Source organism: Pteropus medius, unplaced genomic scaffold, assembly GCF_902729225.1.
Source record: "Pteropus medius unplaced genomic scaffold, Ma_sr-lr_union100, whole genome shotgun sequence".
Classification (NCBI taxonomy): domain Eukaryota; kingdom Metazoa; phylum Chordata; class Mammalia; order Chiroptera; family Pteropodidae; genus Pteropus; species Pteropus medius.
The window spans coordinates 4,215,803-4,239,279 of record NW_024340693.1 but is presented as its reverse complement, the minus strand read 5'-3'; the positions used below and the strand labels follow the sequence as shown (position 1 = coordinate 4,239,279).

Genomic DNA, 23,477 nt, shown 5'->3' with positions numbered 1-23,477 from the left:
AATGTGTAAGAAGAGCAGTTACTGCATTATTTCTCAGCCTGCAAGGTGCATTCCAATTTATTATTAATAATAGATTACATTTAAGTGCTTTCCATGTGTGAGCCGCGACGCCAGGCACTTTACATATTTCACCTTTAATCCTCAGTGACTTTGAGGGGCTTCCATTTCCATGTTGTAGACTAAGGGATGCAGACATGTAGAGGTCAAGAAACTGACCAAATTTTCAAGGGAAGTAGTAGAATGGGGACTCCAGCTCGAGTCTGTCTGTCACCGGTCTGTGCCTCGTAAGCTGCTGAGTAGTGGGACTGGAAGGCAGGGAAACTAACTCATTTGGAGTAGTTAGGATTGTTTAATCTCCTTCACTTATTTGGGATTAGGATATTTAAAAAGAATGGGTGATTTTATCATATTTCCATCAGTGTGGGTCAGATGGATACTCATCTGGAGAAATCTTGTTCATGGAAAATTGCTATATGTTTTAGCCATAAATATGTTTTGGGATTCAGAATAATTGGTGATGTCTTTCACAATTATTTTTGCTTAATTTTTCCATTTGGTAGTCCACATATTTCATGAAAATCAGCATAGGAGTTTTAGTGTGTAGAACAAGCTCACAAAATCTTTCAGGACATTGGTCTTAGGGCGTCTACGAAGGATATCAGAAAAACTGTAAGCAGATTTTTGGGCGCGAACATATGTTTTTGTTAAGAGGGTCCATAGCTTTTTATCAGTTTCTCTCAAAAAAGAGAGACCCTGAAAAATAAGTTCTTAGTCTAAGTGTCCTCCCCTCCATTTTACGGGTGGGGAAACTGAGGGTCAAAGAGTTAGAAGTGGCTTGCCGAAGGTAGTTCACAGAACAGAACAGCATGGTCCAGAGCCCAGCTCCGAAGCCCAGAGCACTAGACGCCCCTTCAGAGCCACGTTGCTTCCACGTGTCGTCATGTCGTAATTGTTATGTGTTACCACTTGATGGGAAATTTTGAAATGTGTTTTTTTGATATTGCAGTTGCTAAATAAAGTAGCATGTTAGCCCTTTAGAGTGTTGACGATATTATGGATATTATAGGTCTCGACAGTTATTCCCTCCCTCCCAAAAAAGGTAGAAATGGAATATTTACTTTAAATGCTCTGAGTACTGCTGAATCTTCTAATTCAAGACAGTGAGGTAGGTTACTTGCCAGAAAATAATTTGAAGGTGAACAAACTAGAATGAGGAAAGACTTGTAAATTGGTAACAGTATGCAAGAGAAGTGATCAATTTTGAAAGCATTGGGCAAACGAAACATTTTTTAAATAGAGCCTGAAAATTTCTTTTCCAAATATATTCCAGTTGTTGGCTTTTGTTTAAGATACTTGACTTTACGTTTTTGAGAGGGTATTAAATATGTAGCAGAGTGAGTAAAGCCGACCACACTTGTGTGTGACGTTCTCAACAGTGAGACTAAGAGTTTCAGCAAGTTACATTTACAGACCTGAAAATTTGAGGTTGTAGATACATTTTATGTTATTTAAAAATTATAGCGAATACCGAACGTATTATGTTAAAGCATATCAGCGACACACATACAGAATGCAAAGTGAGCCTCCCTCTTCCCACTTTCCCTACTCAGTTTAAATGTAGTTCGACCCTTTTTCTTATTCTTTTACAGTATATATTAGGTTTTCTTTGCATAAATGATATACTATAAATATCCTTAATTTCAGAAAAAATCTTAGAGACCCCTTCTGAATGGTATGAAGTCGGGCTGTGCAGAAAGGTGTCGAGGGGGACGGCAGAGTCCCCGCAGGTCCTACTCTCTCTTTGGAGGTGACTTTCTTCCGTGTCCGTGTTGAGAATCTCTAAGCATCTAAGCATTTAAAACATCACACGTCATGTTTTAAATGTATGTTTTTACATAAATGAGATTGTATGATTTATATCATTCTTCACCTTACAGTAGATGAATTTTGAAGAAAATTTGTTAATCTGTTTTTGGTGAATAAATACAAAATGTACGATGCATTTTGATTTCAGAGACCCTGGAGTGGAAAAGTTTAGTATTCTTTTAGTGTTAATATTGCATCTGTTTGAACCATAAGCCCAAAGAGTGCTTTGTTTATGTACCGTCTTGAATTTCCTCGGTTTTGTCCTCTGGTCCCCTTGGGCTGTCAGGAACCGTCCTTAGTGAGTGACGGTGTGAGACAGTGCAGACCACATATGTTAGTGATTACTTCATGGAAAAGTAATTGCATGTATCGATTTCAAAACGAATGTATTTTATTAAATCTAAATGCAGCTTTAATGAAAGGCATTCATAACTGATTTTCATGGCTTTTATTGTAGTGTAATTGTGTTAATGTTTTGAAAGCATATGCAAAACCGTAGTGCTATACAAAAATTGTTATACTCTGATTCTCACATTAATCCTGTGAAGTAAATAGGAAAAGAGATATTCCTAAACTTTATAAATGAGAAAAATCCAAGATTCAGAGATGGTTACTGAATTTCCTGTGGTCATATAGCTGGTTTGGGTCTGGAATTCAGCCTCTGGCCATTCGTTCATTCTAGAGCAGCGGTCCCCAAAGTTTTTGGCACCAGGAACCTGTGCTCCCATGAGAGTGTGATGCCTGATGATCTGAGGCGGAGCCGAGGCAGTGATGCCGGTGCAGGGAGCGGCTGCAAGTACAGATGAAGCTTCACTTGCTCGCCCCGGTTCCTAAGAGGCCACGGACCAGTACCGGTCTGCAGCCTGGGGATTGGGGATCCCTCTCCTGGACCGTATCTTCAGTATGCACGTGGTAGGCACGATGCTGCACATGCTTGGGAGACAGGAGAAAGACAGACCATGTTTGCAAGGAGGGCACACGGAGTAGGGGACAAAGGCAAAGCTACCAGCGCTGTCACGTGATGCTTGTCATGGCAGTGTCTCTCAGTGTTCCGGGAGAGCACAGAGCGGGGCTTAGGCCTCAAGCTGAGTCATGAGGACAGATTGGAGCTCTCCAGCTGGATGAGAGGCACCCCAGGCAGAAAGATGTGTTTGTACGAGGGCCTGGGGGAAACAGAGACAGTGTGTTGAGGGAATATTTGAGCCCTTGTTCAGTGGGGATTTCCTGAGCCCCTTCTCTGTGTAAGATACAGTGCTTTTAATTTTTTTGAAATCAGTAATGCACATGTCATAAAATTAAGAGTTTTGATTATAACATTTACTTTTCTTACTGGAAAGATGCATTGTATTCAGTAAGCATTTTTAGTCCAGCCTTGTCTTTTAGTCTCTGCCTTGGCACTAGGTATTAAAAAACTGGCAGTAACAATTCTTTTTCTCAAAAAAGAGTTAGCGGAAAATTTTTATTTAAAACTCAGTTCAGTTAAGTGTGTATTTTACAGACTTGTGTCAAACTCAACTATTGGAACATAGCCAGTGATCCAGAGAAGAAATACGAAGAGACCTGTGAAATCATCGATAGATACCTGAAAGGCAGTTGATAAAATTTAACAGCATTTTATGATTAAAAATTCAATAAACTAGGAATTGATAAAAATCCAATAAAAACAGTTCTTCAAAACCACTAGTGAATGGTGATATTCTTCAGTAAAATGGGAAGTCCTGATGTAACTTATTCAGCACTTCTAGAGGGTCTCGCTCAGGTGGTCAGGTAAGAAGGAGGAGGAAGTGCACATTGGAAAGAAAAGTGAAATAACGATTATTTGCAGGAGATATTCAGAGGAAAAATCCAGGGAAATTAACTAAAACACTATGAAAGCCAACAATTGTGTGGTGAGGATCTAAGACAAACCAATAGCAGAATTTCCTTTATACCAGCAAAGATCAGCTTAAAACTGGAAAAACCATCTCAACATTACGAATAAAAACTATAGGAATTAAGTATAGGGCGCTATTTAATAAGAAACTAACAACATGTTTTTTTAATGAAGAAAACTTTACAGCTTATTCGAAGAGTATAAAAGACGATCAGAATTGAAGGCAGTGTGCTTCTCAGTCCGGAGACAGTCTTGGGGCGGGGATGTCCCTTCCACGAGGGCTGCGGGTGGAATGCAGCCTCAGTCAGAATGTCTCCTACCCCGTCACCCGTTTTTCAGGTGGGAGAAAAACCTGACTAATTAATTAGGAAATATATCTGGAAGAATAATTGTATGAGAAGAACAAAGAAAATGTAAAAAAAAAAGAAAAATGAAGGGTTTAGTGGACTTGGGCCAAATATTGAAATGTATCCAGAAGCTACAGTAATTGAAACATTTGGCATCGTGGTGGAAAGAATAGAAAGCTGGAACAGAATAGTCCAGAAACAGAACTATGGTTAAAATGATGTTTCAAATGGGAAAGATGTGGAGAAACAGATGAGCCCGTGGAAGTATAAAAAACCACAAGCTTTTGGTGAACAGTTGGGCAGTATATATGCCCTTTGACCCCACTGGGTCACTTCTGTCCATCTACTAGCCTCTGGAAATATTTGCACATACACAGAATTGTTTTCTGTAGGTGTATACCTTGCACTAGCAAAGAGCTGAAGCAATGCGAATGTCTTCTTGGAAAAAAACTCGTTAAATTGTAGCATTCTGTATAGTGAGATTTTATGAAACTCAACAAATGTGGATCTAATATGTAGCTTTTTTTTTTTTAATAGAAACCTCTGAGTGGACATAGAAAGATGTTCAAAATAAGTGAGGAAAATAGTGCAGAACAGAATGTATGATCTGGTTTTGTTTTCTAAATTAAAAAAAACTCCGCATCTGTTTGTGTATGCGTAGAAACAACTGGAAGCTACTAAACTTTTAAGAGTAGCTATATAGGGATCAGAAGTGGCAAGGGTCCTCGATTTCTAAGTGTAAATGTAGTTTGAATTTTTTACAGTCTAAAACATTGAATCACTAACAATAACATGTTGATACAATTGAGTGTTAACATGTTTTTAAAAACTATGGCTGCTTTCTGGAATGTTCTATAATTTTTATCTCAAAGAAAATTAAAAACCGTATATATGTCAGGTCATCATCCCATTTTTGCTGGTGTTTCAGCACTGCTCGTTAAGCATAATCTTGCTGGCAAATAAGGGGAAAAAAGCCTTTTGAGAAGAGCTATTAGAAAGCCAGTAAGCGTGATTCTGAAGAGATGCGCGTTTACTCCCAAGCCGCACTCATTCACTTTTAACCGTGGGGACAATTGGGCCCACCCAAGAGGGTTCATAGCTCAGAAGGGGCGTGGTCTGTCTTGGGCAGTGGTGCTGACCCCTAGGGTGCTGACTCCTGGGGGTGCCGACTCTGGGTTCTCCGTGGTAAGTAACCGAAGCTTCCGGTTTGCTGGATCTCACCCCAGCCCCCTCCCAAGGGCTCCCTGGGTGGGCTGCCCTGGAGTACAGCTGGGAGGGGTCCCGCAGGGCTGGCCATGTCCTTTGCAGGCCCCATGTAAAATGAAAATGTAGGACCAACCTCTTGTTCAGAAGGCAGGGAAAAAGTGCCATTAGAGGTTTTACAATATAAATCTTTTTCCTTTAAAAATATTTTTACTTACAAAACATAATAGGAGTAATAGTGCTTTCTGAGTAACAACAAACTTATAAACTGCAAAAGAATAATATTTTGGTATCATAATTTTATATAACAATAACCGATGCCTTATGTGATAATCTCGATTGGTCAAAAGATTTTTTGGCTTGCTTTTCTACAAATGCATTAATTAGGTCATCAAAATTTTTACTTTTACTAAGTTCATTCTTAGTATAATCAAAAGTGATATCAGTTGCTCTTGGCAAATGCGAGATTACAAATAGTTTTTGATTTTGAAGAGGGTCTTTCTGCTGATGCAGCTGTTGCTAGAGCTGCTATGTTTTTATAGGCTGGGGCAGCGCTGGGATACATTTCTGATGAATTATTTACAAATATACATTTCAGTACATTTAGAGCAGATGATTCAGAATGTGTTTTTTCTAAAAAGATTTAACTCTTCATACAAATCAATTGTATATATATGTTTGAATTTAATTTTAGATGTAAATTTATACACTATTTTAATGTTTTCTCTGACAAGTCTTGTTACTTTTAGACGTCATACAGGAAACCACAAGTGGCTTAGTGATGCGCGTGTCGTAGAAATGCCTGTTTGTGTCGTCCGTGTCCTGTCATTGTATCTTCAATTATGGGAAAAAAGTAAAATTGTCTTATTAATAAATGGTTCGAGAGCCTTATAGTAAAATAATGACAATCTTTAAGTTTAATTTCCACTTCCAAGCCTGTGGGTATTCGCTTCACTGTAAAAGCTGTGAAAACCAGAGACTAAACTCTGAAGCATCCGGCAGCTCCCGGAAAGGCAGTGTCGGGGTGAGCTGCTGACAGTTTGCTGCCTGCGCTCCTGCTGCTGGGCCCCCGGGACCCCCGGGGACGGACAGGCAGCTGCTGCCGCCCCGGCGCCTGCGTGCCCCAGACTGCCTGCAGGCCTGCGCTCGTGTGCCTGGCCCCAGCCCGTCCTCACAGTTCCCACGCAGCCTCCGTTGTCCCATTGGTCTTCGCTTACAAATCACAGGTTCAAGGGCGAAGTCATTAAGACTTTCAGGAGGGCGACCGCGGAGTTTGAGATCAAGCATGGGCCCTCCGAGGAGCAGAGCCCTCGCGACTGCGTGGGCCACATGCGTGATCCTGGCCCCGGGCTCCAGTCCGTCCCAGCTGTCTCCCCTCCTGGACCCTGATGCTCCTGCACCCCCTGTGCCCCCTGGCGTGGCTCACCCCGCCCCTGTGTGGCCTGTGGATCGGTCAGTTCCTTGGGTCTCAGGCAGGGTCGGAGAAGCCGGGCTCTGAATGGGGGTAAATTCTTTCTCATAGCGCCATCTGCTTTAGTCACATTATGCCACCTGCCATTCGATGCGTTCCATTCTTCGATCGTTGCCTCCACTGGGTCGTAAGCTCCCTGAAGACAGGGACTGCCTCTGCTTTTGCGCGTCACTGACTCAGTGATGCGTCCGAAGCATCGAGCGCGTCGCCTGGCACGTGGTGAGTGACTGACAGTGATTTGTGGACTCAGGTGTCTGGACAGGCCACGTGGAGGTGGGTCCAAGGTGGCGGGTCAAACTGGGGCTGGGTGATGGCTGGCGCCCATGAGGGCCTCCACCTGAGCCTCCTTCCGGCTCCTTAGAGCCCCCTCTGCGTGGGCTCACGGGCCCCCTGCCCTGCCATGGGGCCATCACGTGCCGTCCCCCGCCCCCCACCTGGGCGCTTTTCTGCAGTCATCTCGCCTGGCTCTCTGCGAGGTCACGGTCCCAGAAAAAGCCTGCTCAGCCCCCTCTGGAAAGAGGTTCACCTGTCCCGAGCCTAGCCAGCCGTGTGGTCCACTCCTGCGGTGTGGGAGGTGATGAGTTCCGGCCTCCTTTGCCAGACTCCAGTGTGTGTCAGTTTGGGGACCAGCTAAGAGGCTCTCGAAGGTGTTGGGAATGAGAGGGAGGTCCCTGACTCTGCAGTCTTCAGTGCCGGGGACGCTTGCGATAAAGGACAGTGAATATGGGGGAGGGGCGCAACCCCCAAACAGCTTGTATGAGCTCAGACTTTCTCAACTCTTATCTGAAAAAAATAATAGAAATGTCATTCTAGTCCATCCCATGTTTCAGTATTAGACTATCTGACCGCAGTCTTTGAAGAAGATTAGTAGCTTCAGAGACCTGGTCTTAGGGCTCCTGTGGCAGGGCCTAGAGAACTCGTCAGAAATGACAGCGTGTGACAGGGACCCAGCCAGGTGAGACATTGGGAAGGCCACACTCCTGCTGCATCAGGAAGCAGCGGACAGTCACGAAAAGGTGGGACTGGGACAGTGGCGTGACATCCGGGGTCTGGAGCCAGACCGTCTGGGTTCGTCCCGGCTCGCCTGGGACTGGCCGTGTGACATTGGCAAGTCATTTAACCTCTGCGTGTCTGTTTCTTCATCCCTAAAGTGGGAAAATGAAAGCTGCCTCAGAGTTAATGTCGAGATTAGACGGTTTCTTTTGCATTAAAGGAAGCGTTTATTACAGTGCTGGGCACAGGGGAGGTGCCCTCTGAGTGTTAACCTGTTATTTTGTACTGCAGTGCATCAGATAACGCACCAGAGCAGCACGAATCACGGTGGCCTGCGGGGAGCGCTCGGTAGACCCGTGCCGAGCTCCTTCGGGAGCCGCTGCCAGCCCAGCGTTCCCACGTGCACTCCAGTTCAGCGGACGTGCGTGCAGCGAGGCACCGTGCTTTTAGTTTTCGTGAATTTGAATAGCCCCGCGTGGCGAGTGGGCCAGTGGGCAGCAGGGGACCACGTCAGGCTGTGTGTGTCTGTGTTCGTCTCTGGGCCGATTCCAGGTGACCCTGAGAGGCTCTGTCGTTTCTTCTGCTCGCTGCGTCCCCACTGTCCCAGCGAATGCTAGTCCTCGACCCCGGATGCATCTTTAATAGCGTCTTTCTTCTTATTCCGATCTTTTTCTTACTTTAGAATCATCAAAACAATAGTTTTGAAAATATCGATGACATGTAATATCCATGGAGAGAAAATAGCCATATACTCTGCTTCGTAATTGTCATTTTCATTTTTAGATTTGTAAATGCCAAATAGACTGATCAAGACAATTTTTTCATCACCTTTATGTATACACCTACCTTTAACACTTGTCCCCTTATGAACTCTATCAAGAAACTTTTTCGCAGACGTCATGAAAGAAGGCAGAGTACTGTCACATATCCTTTTCGTAAAACAAGCTGGTTCAGGTTCTCGTCACAGAATACGGAGTCATGAGATAGAATTCTTGGGTGATGATCCCACCCCTTGTTTTTAATCGTTTATCCTTCTACGAAGGATACGCCCCTTTATGTGGAGGGATGTCCTGTTAGATCCCCACCCCAGGAGGGCCCAGGCTGTGTCTCTGTCTTGTACACTTTGTACAGCTGCCACAGTGCAGGATTGCCACGTGCCTCTAGGGTGCACGCATGTGTGCTTGCCTGCATCTGGGGATCCCTGCTGTTACTTCCTCTCTAGGTTCTGAGGGTTCCCTGATTTACTGTGAGCTCAGCAATATGTTAAAATTTTTTTGAAATTTATTATTGGATTTTTATTTGGCTTTAGCTGAAGAGTTGTTGGAGGTATCTAGTCAGCAGTATTGTGGGGAAGGGAAAGCCCACTCATTTAAAAGGGAGAAAACTGAAAATTGAGCAGATTCTCATCATTAACTTAAAATCTTTAGAGAGTGAATCAGAGGCTGTCAGTATAATGTGTTTGTGGCTGGTACAAGTTGGCTCATGTGTAAAATGGGGACGAGAGTATCTACCTCATGGGGTGGTTGTGGGGATCGGTGGGGTCCTTTCTCCCTCTCTCTCTCTGATTATACTTCATTGTTTGTGAAATCTGATATTTTATAAATGCAACATTACTTTGTTATATGAAAATTGTGTTCAGACCTGCACTTTATTAAGTATGTGGCTATCAGGGTGTCCATAGACCATTAGCTTCAGGAACGATTTTTGTTCGTGTAATAACTGGCATACTAATTTGCAGAATTATGCCTGTGTAGTGCTTTCAAAGGATGATGAGAAGGAAGAGTGTATAACTCAGAACCCCCCTGGGTACTCCAGAGGTGGTCTGCATCCCCAGCAGTGTGACCTGTGGCAGGCGATGTTTGCGAACGTGCTGAGTGTGTTCAGGGCATAGTCAGCATGTGTGCGTGACGAAATGTCCTGTCAAAACACAGACTCATCTTGTTGAATGAGGGAAAATGGTGGGAATGCAGAATTTGCAAATGGAAGCACAAGCATATTTATATTTAGCACTGTTTATTAATAACTGTTATTAATAACGTGTTAAAGAATGTAACTGTTCTTTATTGGAGATGCTTGCATTTCTATCTAGAGAGCTGTAGAGGGTGCTATACCATTAAGAATAGTAGTCCGAATTGGCTTTAATTTTAAGAATTCCTTTAGGCCAGAGCATCAAAGTTAGTTAATTTTGCTTGGATGTACATCTTTTTTTACTGTTTTAACTGAAATTAGAATGACTAGTGTTTCATAATTGACATAGTTTATAACGAATGTTGATCAATGTACTTGGTCGCAAAATATGTTTCATCTTCCAGATTCTTCAAATAGAGTCGAAATTATGGTTTCCCTACTTTGTGTTCGTTACTGTAACAAGGTTTATTTTCCAACCATCCGCCCCCCTTTTCAGCTCTTCCAAGTTGAGAATTCTGATACGGTGATTGGTAGGCTTTACGGGCAGTGTCTTCATGGGAGTCAGGCACGACCAAACAATACAGTGGGGCTGTACACTTAGAGAGGGGAGGGCTAGTTCAGAGGGTACTCTCTTTAGCAGAAAGATCGTTAGAACAAAATGGAACTTCAAAACCTGGGCAAACTTGAGAAGTTGTTTTATTAAGCTATGTCTGGCATTTCTGGCTGGTTAATTTATTATTCAGATAGGAGTTCTGTGAATTCCAGGTTTTACTGTTCCCTAAGTTTTCTGGTTTAATGATGGTTTTAGCAAACCTTAACTAGGATTATCTGATACTACTTCTGTCTTAAAGGATTGCTTTTAGAAATCAATTTTTGGTAATTTTGGATTCAGTTTCAGCAGTGCCGAAGAATTTCAGAATTATTTGAACTTGGTCAAGTTAGATAGAGTGGTATATTTTGGAATAAAAGGCAGTAAGTTATCTGTGGTTTTTTTAAAAAAGTTAGATAAGTATCATATCTAAAATGTAGGCAACCGTAAAGGATTCTGACCCAAACCTTGCCAGGAATTTCTTCTTGTTTTCTGAAATTGTATTTTAAATATTTATTATGAAGCTTTATTTTATAGTTCTTAAAGCGAAGACCTTCTCCCCTTGCCCCCCCAAAAGTGAAAGGATTTTCCCTTGTCGTGGGCGGAAGGGTTGCTGCCGTTCAAGGTTGTCGTTAAGCCGTGTGCTGTTCTTGTTTGTTTCCCCTCCAACTGCAAAGGCCCCGCCGTCCATGGTCAGCAGCGAGCAGCGCCAGCACGCAGAGCACATATTCTTATCATTCAGGAAGTCCAAGTCACCGTTTGCAGTGTGCAAGCATATATTGGGTAAGTGTTCACTTAAAAAATGCTTTTGTGTAACCAGATCTGATTTATCTACCTTGAACATTAGATATTTTAAATTTCTTTAAAAATAATCAGGTTCGGACAGTTAAAGTTTTTTGTTAATAGTCCACTGAAGTGGCTTTAAAGATATTCAGTATGGCCAGATGGAAAACTTTTTTTTAATTTTGATTTTCCTCCCCTAAATATAGCATTCAGTAATTTGTTTTATTATTGATCATAACATGAAGGCTGTTAAGAGAAAAAAATCTAATATTTTAAAAATTACTTTCAAGCATGGTATTTGTTATAGGAAATATATCTTATCCCAGTGTTTTAAAATTAAGATTATTTTTGGAGATTTCTACATTTTCTTTCTTTTGTTTTATTCTTTTTTTTTTAACCACATCGTTTGTACTCAGCTTTCTTAGTGGATATTAGTTAGTTCTATGTAGTTATCACCGTGTACCCTAAAGTGAAGCATGGATTTTACTCTTGTAAAAAGTGTTTTATGAGTACCTTATATCTGACATATGTACAGAGTGATCTCTTTCCAAAGATGGCATTGTCTAAGCCACACACCACACACATACACACACATAGTGTATATATTATATTTATGTTATATATAGTTTTCTGCCTCTTACACATTTTTCTGTAATAGCAAAAGAGATTTCAGTGGTTATTTTATAATCTGATGATCATTGGCTGTTTTTCTTAATGGAGCCATTTTTCGTGGCCCGTATGTAAGGCTCTGACAGGCTGCGTTTTCCATGACCGCAGAACCAGGTAGTGGAGCACTAGGAACAGAGAGACCTGTTCCTCTCGTGCTCGTGAGTGCCCTGGTGTCCTGGAGCAGCCCGCAGGGAGAGTCGCCCGCCAGCGGTGCTCAGAACGGGCGGCAGGGGCGCTGGCGTGGATGCCGTGCCGCCCTGGCCCTCGGTGCCTGCTGCTCGAGGGCGTCACTGAACCTCCCTGTGCCCGTGTCACCTGTGAGCTGGGAGTCGCGGGGCCGCTTTGCGGAGCGGGTCTGGCTGCCTTGAGGTGCGAGAGCGCTTCATGGACAGTCAGGCACACGTCACTGCCCGTCTCCGCATTCCACACAGCTTTTCAAACTCGTTTGCGAGCAGCTGGCGGCGGCTCTGTCCGGTTGGGAGCGGGTCCCTGCGAGGGGACAGTGCGGTGACCGCCTCCTAATGCCCAACCGGCAAGTTCCCAGTTTTTTCTTCTTTTTTTTTTTTTGAGCAGTCAGTTTTTACACTTGGGTGAATTTGTTTCTGGCATTTAAAAAATGTATCTTATGCCCGTGGAGAATATTGTACTCGCGAGCTCAGCATCACTGCTCAGGATGCCGGGGCCGCGCCCGCCGTGGGCCTGCGAGGCCGTGGCGCGGAGGCGGCCACCGCGCTGGCCAGGGCCCCGGGCAGCTCAGCCGCCACCCGCGCTGGCTGCGACGCAGCCGCTCTGAGTCGTAAGCATTTCGTCAGAGCGCGTCTGTTTGTGCCACGCTCCTCTTTTACGACGGTGCATTTTTTATGAAGCTTTGTTACGATTTGAACTCGTTTTGGAAAACTCTTGTTTTCCTGTTAAAATACCTAAAAGTAGTGTTGTTAGCCCCAGTCATGCTTTCGAAGTCCGTTTGGTTTTGAAGCATTAACTACTTACGGTCACGTGCATGCGTCACGAGCAGAGTCGCGAATGTCCCGCAGAGCCCCGTGTTCCGTTGATGTTCGCGGCTGAACCCCACAGACAGTCTCGTAGCTCCATACTCAGCCACCAGCACAGAAGGGTCCCTTCCTCTAAGAAGACTTCTCATGCAAGTGGCAGCCAATCGCAATTCAGAATGTCCACGTTCTCATCTGGGGACTGCGTGTCGTTTGTGGAGCGCTTGGGTGGGACATTCTCATGAAGGGGAGACTTTCTCTTCCATGCTTCCCTTTCTGGCCCCTTAAAACGCTTCCTCCCGCTTCTGACTTAAGTGCGATTATGTTTCTCATTTACCCTCGTTTCTTCCTCCTCTTACCCTTTGTTGTCATCTGGCTTTAACTGTCTTGCTCTTTTCCGTGTGCACACGCGCGTGTGCATGTTGCATGCTGCTTGTGCATTTGTCTCTGGCACCCGGGAGCTCCCTGGGATCGCAGGGTCAGGTGTCCCTCCCACTCCCCTTAGTGGGCCGCTGTCCTCCCGCGGGTGGCTGGCCAGCACTTCCGGAGCCAGCGTCGCGGTGTTGTGTCAGGGAGAGATGGGTGTCTTTCACTTCCCATCTCCAGAGTAGCTTCAGCAGAATAAAATGGGGCCTGACTGTCGGGGGTGTGTGTGTGTCTGTCATTCGGCCGACTTTGGGGCCCGTGACACCTATGCTTGAAGGTGAGAGAGATGACTGTCATCGCTGACCTCTGGGGCTTACTCCTAGGGTGTTATTTTTCTTTTTAAAGTATTTCGTAATCAGAGCGCAGGGAGTGCTTTTTCTTTCTTGCCATTCGCTTCACTTCACCTTTTGTCTTCATGGCCCTGTGTAGACTCAGATGGCTGACAAGATACAAATGCATTTTTTAACATAATTACTTAGAATGTTACTGCGTGTGGTAGGAAGCGAAAGCATCCTGCTAAAGTGGCCTCAAACAATTGATCATCCAGACCGCGCCCTGATCAGCAGGAGACCCTCCCAGAGAGTTAGAAATTCTCAGTGTGTTGGGAGCTCCTTGTGTTCATGAAAGAGAGTGATTTATTAGCTTAAGAAAATTCTTCCAGATTCTTCCATTCTCAGAAGCAGTTTCTTACGGGAAGAATGACGTAGGGGTCTTCATTCACTACCAGACAGAGGTGACTAAGGAAAAGAGGTACCTTGAAAACTCTGGAGGGTCATTCACTTTCTGTGCAGTCTGTTCCCAGCACAGTTGGAAGTGAGCGTGTTCCCTGCCTCTGGAAAGCCGGAAGGTGCTTGTCCTGGGCGTATGCAGTCAGGCTGGGGGCAGCGCTGCTCAGGGGACGCAGTCAAGGCGCAGCAGCTCGCGACCTTGACCCTCCTCTCGCGGTCTCCTGGTGCATCAGCCCCTTCAGCTTTAAGATGCGGGGTTGAAGCAGACGCGCTCCGCAGCTCAGTTTCTAAAGTCCTGTGAGTCCCTGAGATTTTGCTTTCTCATTAAAATCCATGGTTAAGGATTTTAGGTTTTTTGTCCTTAAAATTTTTACTGTTGTAATGTGAAGATATGAAGATCGGCAGGCAACCACCATTTTCTTTTAAAAAGAGATTTCTAGTGAGAGATCATTTGCGTGACCTTTGTGGAGCACGGCCATACGTCTCCTTAAGTGATCTAAGCAGGTGGAGCTGGCTTCTGTTTCAGACCTTCTTTGAATAGAACACTTAAATAAGTTTACATTTTTGGAAGCTGTTGCTTTATCTATTGATTATATTTTGAGGTTTCTAAGTTTTGTATTTTGATGATCGTCTCAGAACTCACGTTTGAGATAGCGTGGAATAATAAAACTTAAGGAAAGGTCCAAATTCGTTCCTCTCATTAGTTTTGGTATTTTCAAAACCCCCAGGCAGCCGCCTAACGCAGTAGGAATTTGTGTAGAGCTCCCTTTTTTCTTTTTCTTTTTTTTTTTTATTATTTATTATTATTTATGCCTGCAGCACCCGGTCTTCCTAGGTTGTCTCCCTAGGTGGTCTCCCATCCAAGTACTGACCAGGCCCGACCCTGCTTAGCTTCTGAGATCTGACATCAGGCTTATTCAGGGCGGTGTGGCCATAGACCGTGGACCGTGGCTCCACTGGGGCGCCACAGGACCTCCTGCATGTGAAGCAGACGTGCTCATCACTGCACCATGGAGCCACGTCCGGGCATCCCTTTTCTCACAATGATAGCTAATTGTGTCACGATCAGTCGTAAGATTCTAAGTGCTCCGAGCTCGGTGAGAACAGGGAACGTGTGCCTGGCTGCACGTCACACACCCCAGATAAATCCCGAAGGTTGGCTCGCGCTGGGGCGGGCTGCTCGTGGCTTTCAGAGACGCATGCCTCGTGATTGGGGCAAACGGCCTGCAGGCATGGATTTCACACGATGGGTATTTTTCAGAGCTTCAGAAAATTTCCACTTTTTCCTGACTTTGTTTCGACTCTCTCCCTTTTGCCAATGCTGTCTGGAAACTGATCATAGTGGCGAATCAAAGAAAAATAGAAAATTAATATAGAATACTTTTTACGTATGTTAATTTTCTGTTTTTCCCTCTCCTGATTCAGTTTTGGGTTCAGATGCTATAACTCGATAGTTAAGGTTGGCTCTCTCCAAGTGTAGCTTTGGGATTTACTCAGTTCGATCAGTATTGCAATCAGAAAATTCACAAGAACTTCTCACCTTGTGTAAATGCGACTTTTTTTTTTTAACATTTTGAGAAAAATAACCTAACAGTGATAGTGTTTATTTCCAAATTTGCTATTGGAGATGGGTCATCCTGCTGAAAGCTTGATTTTGTAACAAACTGAAATATTTTAACAGCATGGCTCACCACAAATAGTAACGTTCAAGGACTGGCTTATTAAGGGATTCTGCAGATACAAAGCTCTGTTTTGCACAGGGTGAGAATCTCTTAGAAAATGTTCTGATTGCTTTATTTTTATTTTTTTAAAGCTGTGTTATTTTTTAGTTCCTCATGCTTTGGAAGTAACAGTTGAAGAGAGGTGAGGAAAGTTTGTGACAGTTGTGATCGGTGATTAGCTGCCACCTGCCTGAGGTGTCTTCTGAGAGGGACTAACCTCTTTGTGGTACTGGATAAAAAAAGAGCAGGTAACCGTCCCGTTCCTTGTCTGAAAAGTTGTTTTAAATTAACCAACGGAGGCGTCGGGGAGGTGGAGTGCTGCTCACAGGAAGTGTCTGCTCTCCTCCCCAGAGACGAGCAAAGTGGACTACGTGCTCTTCCAGGCCGCCACGGCCATCATGGAGGCGGTCGTCCGCGAGTGGATCCTGCTGGACAGAGGCAGCATCGAGTCGCTGCGAACGTCCCTTCTCACCTACGTCCTGCAGAGGCCCAAGTAGGTGCCGGAGGGGTCCGCCGGGCCGGGGCGGGCTCTGCGCTCCGCGGCCTGAGCTCGCCTGGCTCGGGTCGCTGCTGCGGAAGGAGCGCGCTGGACGTTGGCTTTGTGCCTTTGCTCAGTGCGAAGGTGGCGGTTTGAGCGAAAGCCAGCCGCGGGCTCCCTCGGCCGGCCGTCAGCTTGGGGAGTGTCGGGGGACGAGCGGGCGCCTTGCGGCAGCCTAGGACTGCAGCAGGGCTGTGGCAGGGCTGCATGGGACAGCACCTGGTCTCTCCATGGCCCCCACGGAGAGGGGTCAGGCTGAGGCCCAGGGAAGCGCAGCCGCCTGTCACAGCACACACCGTGTCACAGCACACACCGTGTCACAGCACTGTGAGACTGCGCACACCTGCTGCTCTGTGGTCTTTTCTGTAAACGCGAGGACAGTCACCAGCCACACAGCTTCCAGGGAGACTCAGTTTACAGCCCCCTGGATAGCGAGCCTTCCTGTAAGGAGAGACCGTGCATGTCGCGTGTGCATGGTCCGCACTCACTGCGCAGATGCTGGTTGCTGCAGTCACTGGGAAGGTGGCGTGTGTTCAGAGATGCTGGTCCTGGGAGGTCACATGACGGCGGGGCACGTGCACAGACTTCAAGATGATTCAGAGCACGCTGTTCTATCCTCGGTCTCCCTAAGCTCGCTGGCAGCTTCGGTCAGTGACATTCAGTAGGAACACGGTGTGGCTTCAGCACGCGGCGGGTGCTGATGGCTCTACATGTAGAAACTGCGCGAGAGGCAAAGCTAAGGTTTATGTGTCAGCCCGCCGGGCTCGGCTGCTCGCTCTGTAGGTGGGAGGGCGCACGCGCGTGTGAGCAGATGGAATGGCTCATTTCTTCTGCTTTGAACGGAATGAGAAACAGAGGCCCCAGTTTCAAACCTTTCTTTTTCTTTATTTCAGGTTTTGGTTTTTGATGAGGGCATGGATGTGACACCAGCTTGCCCTGGTGCTGCTCATTTATCACAGTCCCCCCAGCATGGGGAGCACTGAAGTCTGTGTCTCTTGGTAGACTCAAACATGTGATCTCACCCTTAAATGTTATTGATTAGTTCAGAAGCTCTTTTAGAGTTGTTGTAGGCCTCCCCAGCGAAATTGCCCCCTTGTGTATTTTCTCGTGAACAGTGGCACCGTGAGTATGCACGCGCCCTAGGAGAGGCCCAACTGCCGTTGGTCACATCTGATTTCCCTTGCGCGTGTCTGCGTCTGCCCTTGGCCGTCTCAGAGCGTGTGTCCCCTGAGGGCATCACCTCGGTACTTGGTTAGAGCTGCCACATCTCTGTTACCCATGTGACTCTGATGCCACGTGCCGATTGCCCCAGGCATCTGAATAATGCCACTTCTGTGCTTTTCCTTCTTTGTAGATCATTTTTTTGATCCTGGATTTAACCACAGGGTCTACGTTGTACTCAGTTGCCATGCCTCTCTGGTCTCCTTAATCTAGAATGATCTACCTCTTCGTCCTTCATAATGCAGACGTCTGCATCTTGGAGAACGTGCCACAGTGTGGGCTAGAGGCGGGTCGCGACTGGGCGTTGTGCACAGGCCGAGTCCCAGAGGCTGTCACATTGCGCACACATGCCATTGTGCACCTCCCGCTTCGTGCACAGAATTTTCTTTTTTTCCAACTTTTTTCTCCCGATGAAGACAAAATCTGTATAGGATTTTGGATTATAGGAAAGCAGAGGATAATTTTTTTAAAGCAGCAAGCAGTATAGCGTCATAGTTGGGAAGGGGACCGAATCCCGCTTCTGCCACTTACTGACTCTGTGGCCTTGCGCAAGTTATTGAACCACCCTGTGCATTAATTTTCTGATTATTAGAGTGAGTAACATTATTTTACTCTAAAGATTGTTGTGAGGATTGAATGTGTTAATTTTTGCGAAGTTAAAGTATCGCATGTCATAAGCACTCGATAAATGTTAGCTGTTGTTATTCGTTCTCCCAGTAAGTTTTGATTCTTGTTAGTGTAGGTGTTGACAGCTTCGTGTCCGCGCCTGGCCTGAGCGCTCAGCTCTCTGTGCGTTTCCTTTGGTCCGCGTGTCTGAAACCGCCGTGTCCCCCAGAAGCACGGAGTGCGCCTCGGCCCGCTCGCACTGCTCTCCAGGGCGAGACCTCTGTGCTTGTGGGCTTAGTGTACGCGTCAGCTCTGTGTTGTGACAAGGTCCTTCCACTTCGGTCTGGACACAGGGACGCGGGTCCAGTAGATGCCTGTCATGTGGCAGGGGGTGCTCGTTCCCGCGGGCTGCAGAAACAGGCAGAACTGGTGGCCGATCGGGGAGACGATTCAACTCCTGGTGACAGAGGCCTCGTGTTCTCACAGTGAACTGTCAGAGAATTGCTCAGGGAATGCCGTCGGCACAGAGTGGCATCGTGGTCTTGGCAGGGGGCCTGGAAAGGGGAGAACCTGGTGCCAGGAAGTGAAGGCGTTCAGGGCGTCTGTGGTTCTGAGTCCACGTGGAAGGGGCGCGAGGGAAGGGAGCAGGTACCAGCCAGGAGGCACCTTCGGAGTGGGTCACCATGTCATTTATGTCCAAATGGGGACACTTCTCAGAGTAAAAGAAAGCTCTGTTACAACCATGTTGGACAGCAGGTGAATTGGGGGTGTCCCACCGCTCGTCAGCCAGGTTAAGGGATTTGGGTTTTATCCCAAGGGCACGTGGTGGTCGTGCCCTGTGGCATTGTAGAGGCTGGATTGTGAAGTTCAGAGTTAGGTTTTCTGAACCTTACCTTTATGAGATGGTCGTGAAAGGCAGCTGAACCTCTCTGCCCTTGTGGTCTAATGGGCTTTGTAGCATGTTCCCCCCCGAGGGCCAGGGCTTGGAGGCGAGGTTCTCCAGGGGTTCTAGAATCTGTGTTCTCGATGGCAGCATGCCGCCTGCCTTTCCACATCAGAGGGAATGGGTTTCAGGTCATACTGCTCGTTGGAGATGAGGTCAGAATTTCTCTCTTCACTGGTAGACTCTTGACCTGGCTTTTAGTGCACTGACTCACCCTTGCCTACACTGCCTGAGCAGCTTAGTGCCGGTATGTACCGGGCACAGTTTTCAGGACATCGGGTCCTTGTGACCACATGCTGCCATTATCCCCGTTTCACGGCCAAGAAAACCGAGGGAGGCTCTAGGCGTTTCTCACCGAGGGTCACATAGCCAATTGCTTGTGGGGTGTGGGTTCGCACCCAGGTCTTCTGGCTCTGGAGTCTGTGCATCACCAGCAGGCTACGCTGTACTCAGGTGTAAGCATGCTATTAGGGGCGTCAGGCGCAGGGAGGAACTTGGGGGCGTTTCGTATCAGGTGTATGTAAAGTCTCAACTTGGTTTTTGTGTTTTGCAGCCTCCAGAAGTACGTCCGGGAGCAGATCCTGTTGGCAGTCGCGGTGATCGTGAAACGGGGCTCGCTCGATAAGTCCATCGACTGCAAGAGCATTTTCCATGAAGTCAGCCAGCTGATCAGCAGCGGCAACCCCACGGTGGTGAGTGTGCTGCCTGCAGTGCCCGGCGTCGGCAGCTGCAGCCGGCGTGGACCACTGGACGGAGAGGCAGACGCCGCCTGCTCGTGTGCTCGCCTCCTGTTCTCCACGGGCACGTGCCCCGGCGGGTCTGCTCCGCCTCCCTGTTCGCCCCTGTTCCGTGCGGCGCTGTAGCGGTCGTGGTCTCCGTTTTAGTGGCGTAGAATGTCACAGCGTTAGCCGCGTCCCCCCCGTTGCGCAGCTTCCTCCATTTTGATGAACCTTTGACAGCTGCCAGCGACGACAGAGCTGTTTGGATGGAATGGGGAACGAAACCTGACGTCAGGCCACCGCGTGCCCGCCCGCGTGCGCTGTGCGTGGTGTCTGACCGCCAGCCGCACAGCCGCGAGGCTGAGTCACTCGGGGGCCCAACGGGTCCTCCCCTGCCAGTCTCCTGTCCGCCCCTCGGGAACCCTTCGTGCCTGCAGAGTGAGTCTTCGGTCACGGCCACCCTGTCGGCTGCAGGTCTTGGGGACTGGTGTCTGTCTTCAGCCGGAAACCTGGGCTGGAGCTGTGGGGCCCTGATGTGCGTGGCACTGGCCTGGTGGCATAGGCTGCTCCGATTCTCTGTGTTGGGTCCGGTTCCCCTTTCCCAGTTTCTGACCCATCCGAAAGATGCCCGTGCGAGGCTGTGCGTCTTGCAGCTCTGCGAGTCACTCCGCGGCCCTCGTGAGCATGTGTTTTTAGTCACGTCGGTGGGGGTGGGGGCCGTGCTGCCCGTGCCTCTCCCACACGCAGGTGTGTACTCACCCCTCCGCCCCAGCCGCTGCCCTGCAGTCTGCCCGGGACCCTGCGCTGAGCTGCAGGCCTGCCTGGGGGAGCCGGCAGCCAGCCGTCCAGCCTTGCAGTGGCCTGCGCGCCCTGGGGACTTCTGCTCCCCCGTGGAGCTCACCAGTGTGCACACGCCTGCTCGTCGTCCTTGCCGGCTTTGCTGGGCGCTTCACCAGCATGGCTGCACCCACTAGAGCGACAGCTCCGTGAATGGCCGGCGCAGTCAGCACACGGACGCTTCTGCTTTGCTTTGGGTCTGTGTTCTATGCGGTGCCCGGCGTGTCCCAGGAGGCCCAGCCATCTGGGCCACGGTGCCGGCCACGTGTGGCATTTGAGCATCTCGAGCACATGTGGCTGGTGTGACTGAGGAACTGGATTATAAGTACTGTATTTACTTGATAGTCAAGTAGACGTGTGGTTAGCCAGGGCCGCCATGTTGGACAGTGTCGTTCCAGAGACCGTGGTACTCAGAGGTCCAGGTGAAAGCGCCTTCCTCCCGTGGTCTGAGTCCTGCACACGTAGAGGCTGGCCGGAGATGAACAGCTTCAGTGTGCAGGACTGATGCCGGTTGGCCTCGTGTTGTCAGTCAGTCCCCGGGGGCTACCAGAGGCGACAGTGGGGAGGAACCGCTCTTCCTGCGTGCATTGTCACACCGGTGGTCAGGCTGTGGGCATGGCCCCGCTCTGGTGACATGCTTTGTTGCGGACATGCGTGGCTGTGCTTCGGGGTCACCTGCCTCAGCTGCCGGGCGGGAGTCTGTTGTTGGGCTGGATTTTTGTTGCCAGTGTCCAGGTGTACAGTCCAGTGGTGGCCGTCACTGGTGGCTGAGGGAAGACAAGGCTGGCACTGAGGAGCCAGGACCCAGGGGGAGCCTCCCGGGGCCGGGCTGTTGCTCAGAGTGTCACCCCAGCCCCTGCTGCTCGGAGCCAGGCCTTCTCCACGTTTGCGATTCGCTTAAGGACCCGTTGTGTCATGTGACATTCGCAGTGAGGGAGTCCAGCTCCTTGTGACTGACCAGGGTTTAAACTCGAGGGACGCAGACTCGTTGGCACCCACGCACATCCGACTGATGCCTCTCCCTCGCTAGTTTGGCGATCGTGTCTGCCGAGGCTTCAGCGTGGCAGGAGAGCTTCTGTGCCTGTCCCCACCCCCACAGGCAGCTTCTTGGAGCCCCGAGGCAGAAGGCAGCTGTCCCCAGCTCTCAGGAGTGTGCGCTCACGCAGGGACGTGTTCCCGCTTCCGCTCCCCGGGGCGGTCGGCGCGCTAGCATCGTCCCAGCGCGACCTGGCATTCGGACCTTTTTGGGCTGCTGAAGTCCCAGATGTTGTGAGAACGGCTGGAGCACTCGTGGCCGTTAGACAGGACTTGGCTCCATCCGTGGTGCGCGCCCTGGGGAATGGCGGCCGAGTAGCGTCCTCTTGAAATTTTCCAAACAGAAGCATGTTTTTAAAGTTGAGTTTCTTCTAACGGGGTTAGGAACCTCTTATGGCAGGAGAAAGTCAGTGGTGGGAGGTAGAATTTAATGTCGAGATTGCCGGGTGAGTTTAGTGTGGCGGCTGCACTGGATGCGTCACACTAAAAGGCACTCCTGGAGTCACATGGCAGGCTCAGGGCCACCGGGGGCCCCTGCTTGTCCTCACCTGCAGGTCTAAAACGATGTTGACGTTGCAGACCAGGAAAGCTTTTAAACAGATCGTCCTCTCTCTCCGTCGCTCTCTCTCTGTCTCTCTCTCTCTCTCTCTCGCTCAGGCTATTGAGGACGTGCGGGAATGTTCTAGACGGGAGGTTTTCTTAGTCTCAGAGGCGTGAGCAGCAGTGGGAGGGAGGTTTAAACTTTGATAAGAAAGTAGAATGAGAAAGTGAGAACAGCGATGGAGTGTGGGCCAGAAACTTTCTGCAGAGAGGTGATTTTAGAGACATTTGAAAAGAAGAGATAATTGACCTGGTGGTTTTAGACGGGGAAAGGGTTGACCTCACGTGTTAAGTCAGGTGATGAACTCCCATTGGCCAGAAACTGCATGTGGTCTGGTGCCCCGCTCTTTTCCTGAGGCGCCGGTCTGGCGTACGTGTTTGGGGGAGCTCGGGCAGCGTAGCGCACAGCCCAGCACACACGGTTCCTGTGAGGAGAAGGCAGCCCTCAGCGGGCGCTCCTCCCCTGCTGGCCTCACCCTGTGTCGGCCTTGGGGCTCGAACTCTATTAGATCGTCCCTTTTTCTTTAAAAAAATAGTTAATTATGGAAAGCCGGAAGTGTTTATGCTGTTACTATGAGTGAAAACTAATTGTGTGTTGAAAAATCAAAACCCAAAACATCCTCTCTCCTCTAAGGCTTCGCGGCGTGGGTGGTGGCTCCGCACTCTCCAGGGAGCGTACGGGAGGGTGTCCATCACGGGCGTCTCCTAGGGAGACTCTTCCTTCTAGACACAGTGCAGCTTCCCGTGGGTCGCGTCTGACCTTGGAGCTGCTAGTCTGGCCCGTGGCTTCCTGCTCCTCTGCGGCGGGCTGGTTTTCCTTCTGAGGTTGGAGGGGGTACTGGGGTTACTTCATCTCCGTTTGCCGGTGTCGGATCCACCGTCTCCTAATTGGAGAGGAGCAGACACGAGACTCTACTTCTAAGGAAAGTAGCTGCGTTGTTTATTTTAAACTAACGTTCAGGCCAGAGTTTTAATCTACTTCGTGTGAGTTTCATTTCCTTTGAAAGTAATAGGTGTACGTTAAATCGCTTTTGAAGCTATTCAGTTTGGCATTTGAGCCGCCTTTCTTCCTCGTCACCACGACAGAGAAGTGGGTGAGAAATTCCCTGGCCCACAGCAGTGCTCCTGGACGTGACAGCCAGCTTCGCCTCTCATCACAGGTGTCACTGAAGTTTGCTTAGAGGGGCAGCTGGAAGCCTGCTGCATGCACGGCCGCCTTTCATAAAGTTTATTCTTGGTCTCCGAGCTCCCGGCGTTAGAGCCGGGCTGTTACGAGACAGTCCCTCTCTCTGAATGAGTCTTGGCAGCTGGACTTAGTGTTTGAGTGTCTTGTGCTTGTGACAGGAGGCTGGTGAGTAAGACAAGCTACCTCTGGGGTATTTTTTCACTATTATGAAATTAGTGGATTTTAC

The 23,477-nt window shown here is 48.2% G+C and overlaps 1 protein-coding gene across 1 annotated transcript in view; it reads left to right on the top strand.

Moving 5' to 3' along the window:
• The window catches only part of XPO4 (exportin 4), a 73,886-nt gene that overhangs the window by 1,669 nt on the left and 48,740 nt on the right, over nucleotides 1-23,477 (top strand). The window contains 3 exon segments of the mRNA XM_039863200.1: nucleotides 10,928-11,033; nucleotides 15,918-16,059; nucleotides 19,428-19,566. Coding sequence (XP_039719134.1) covers nucleotides 10,928-11,033; nucleotides 15,918-16,059; nucleotides 19,428-19,566 — 387 coding nt within the window.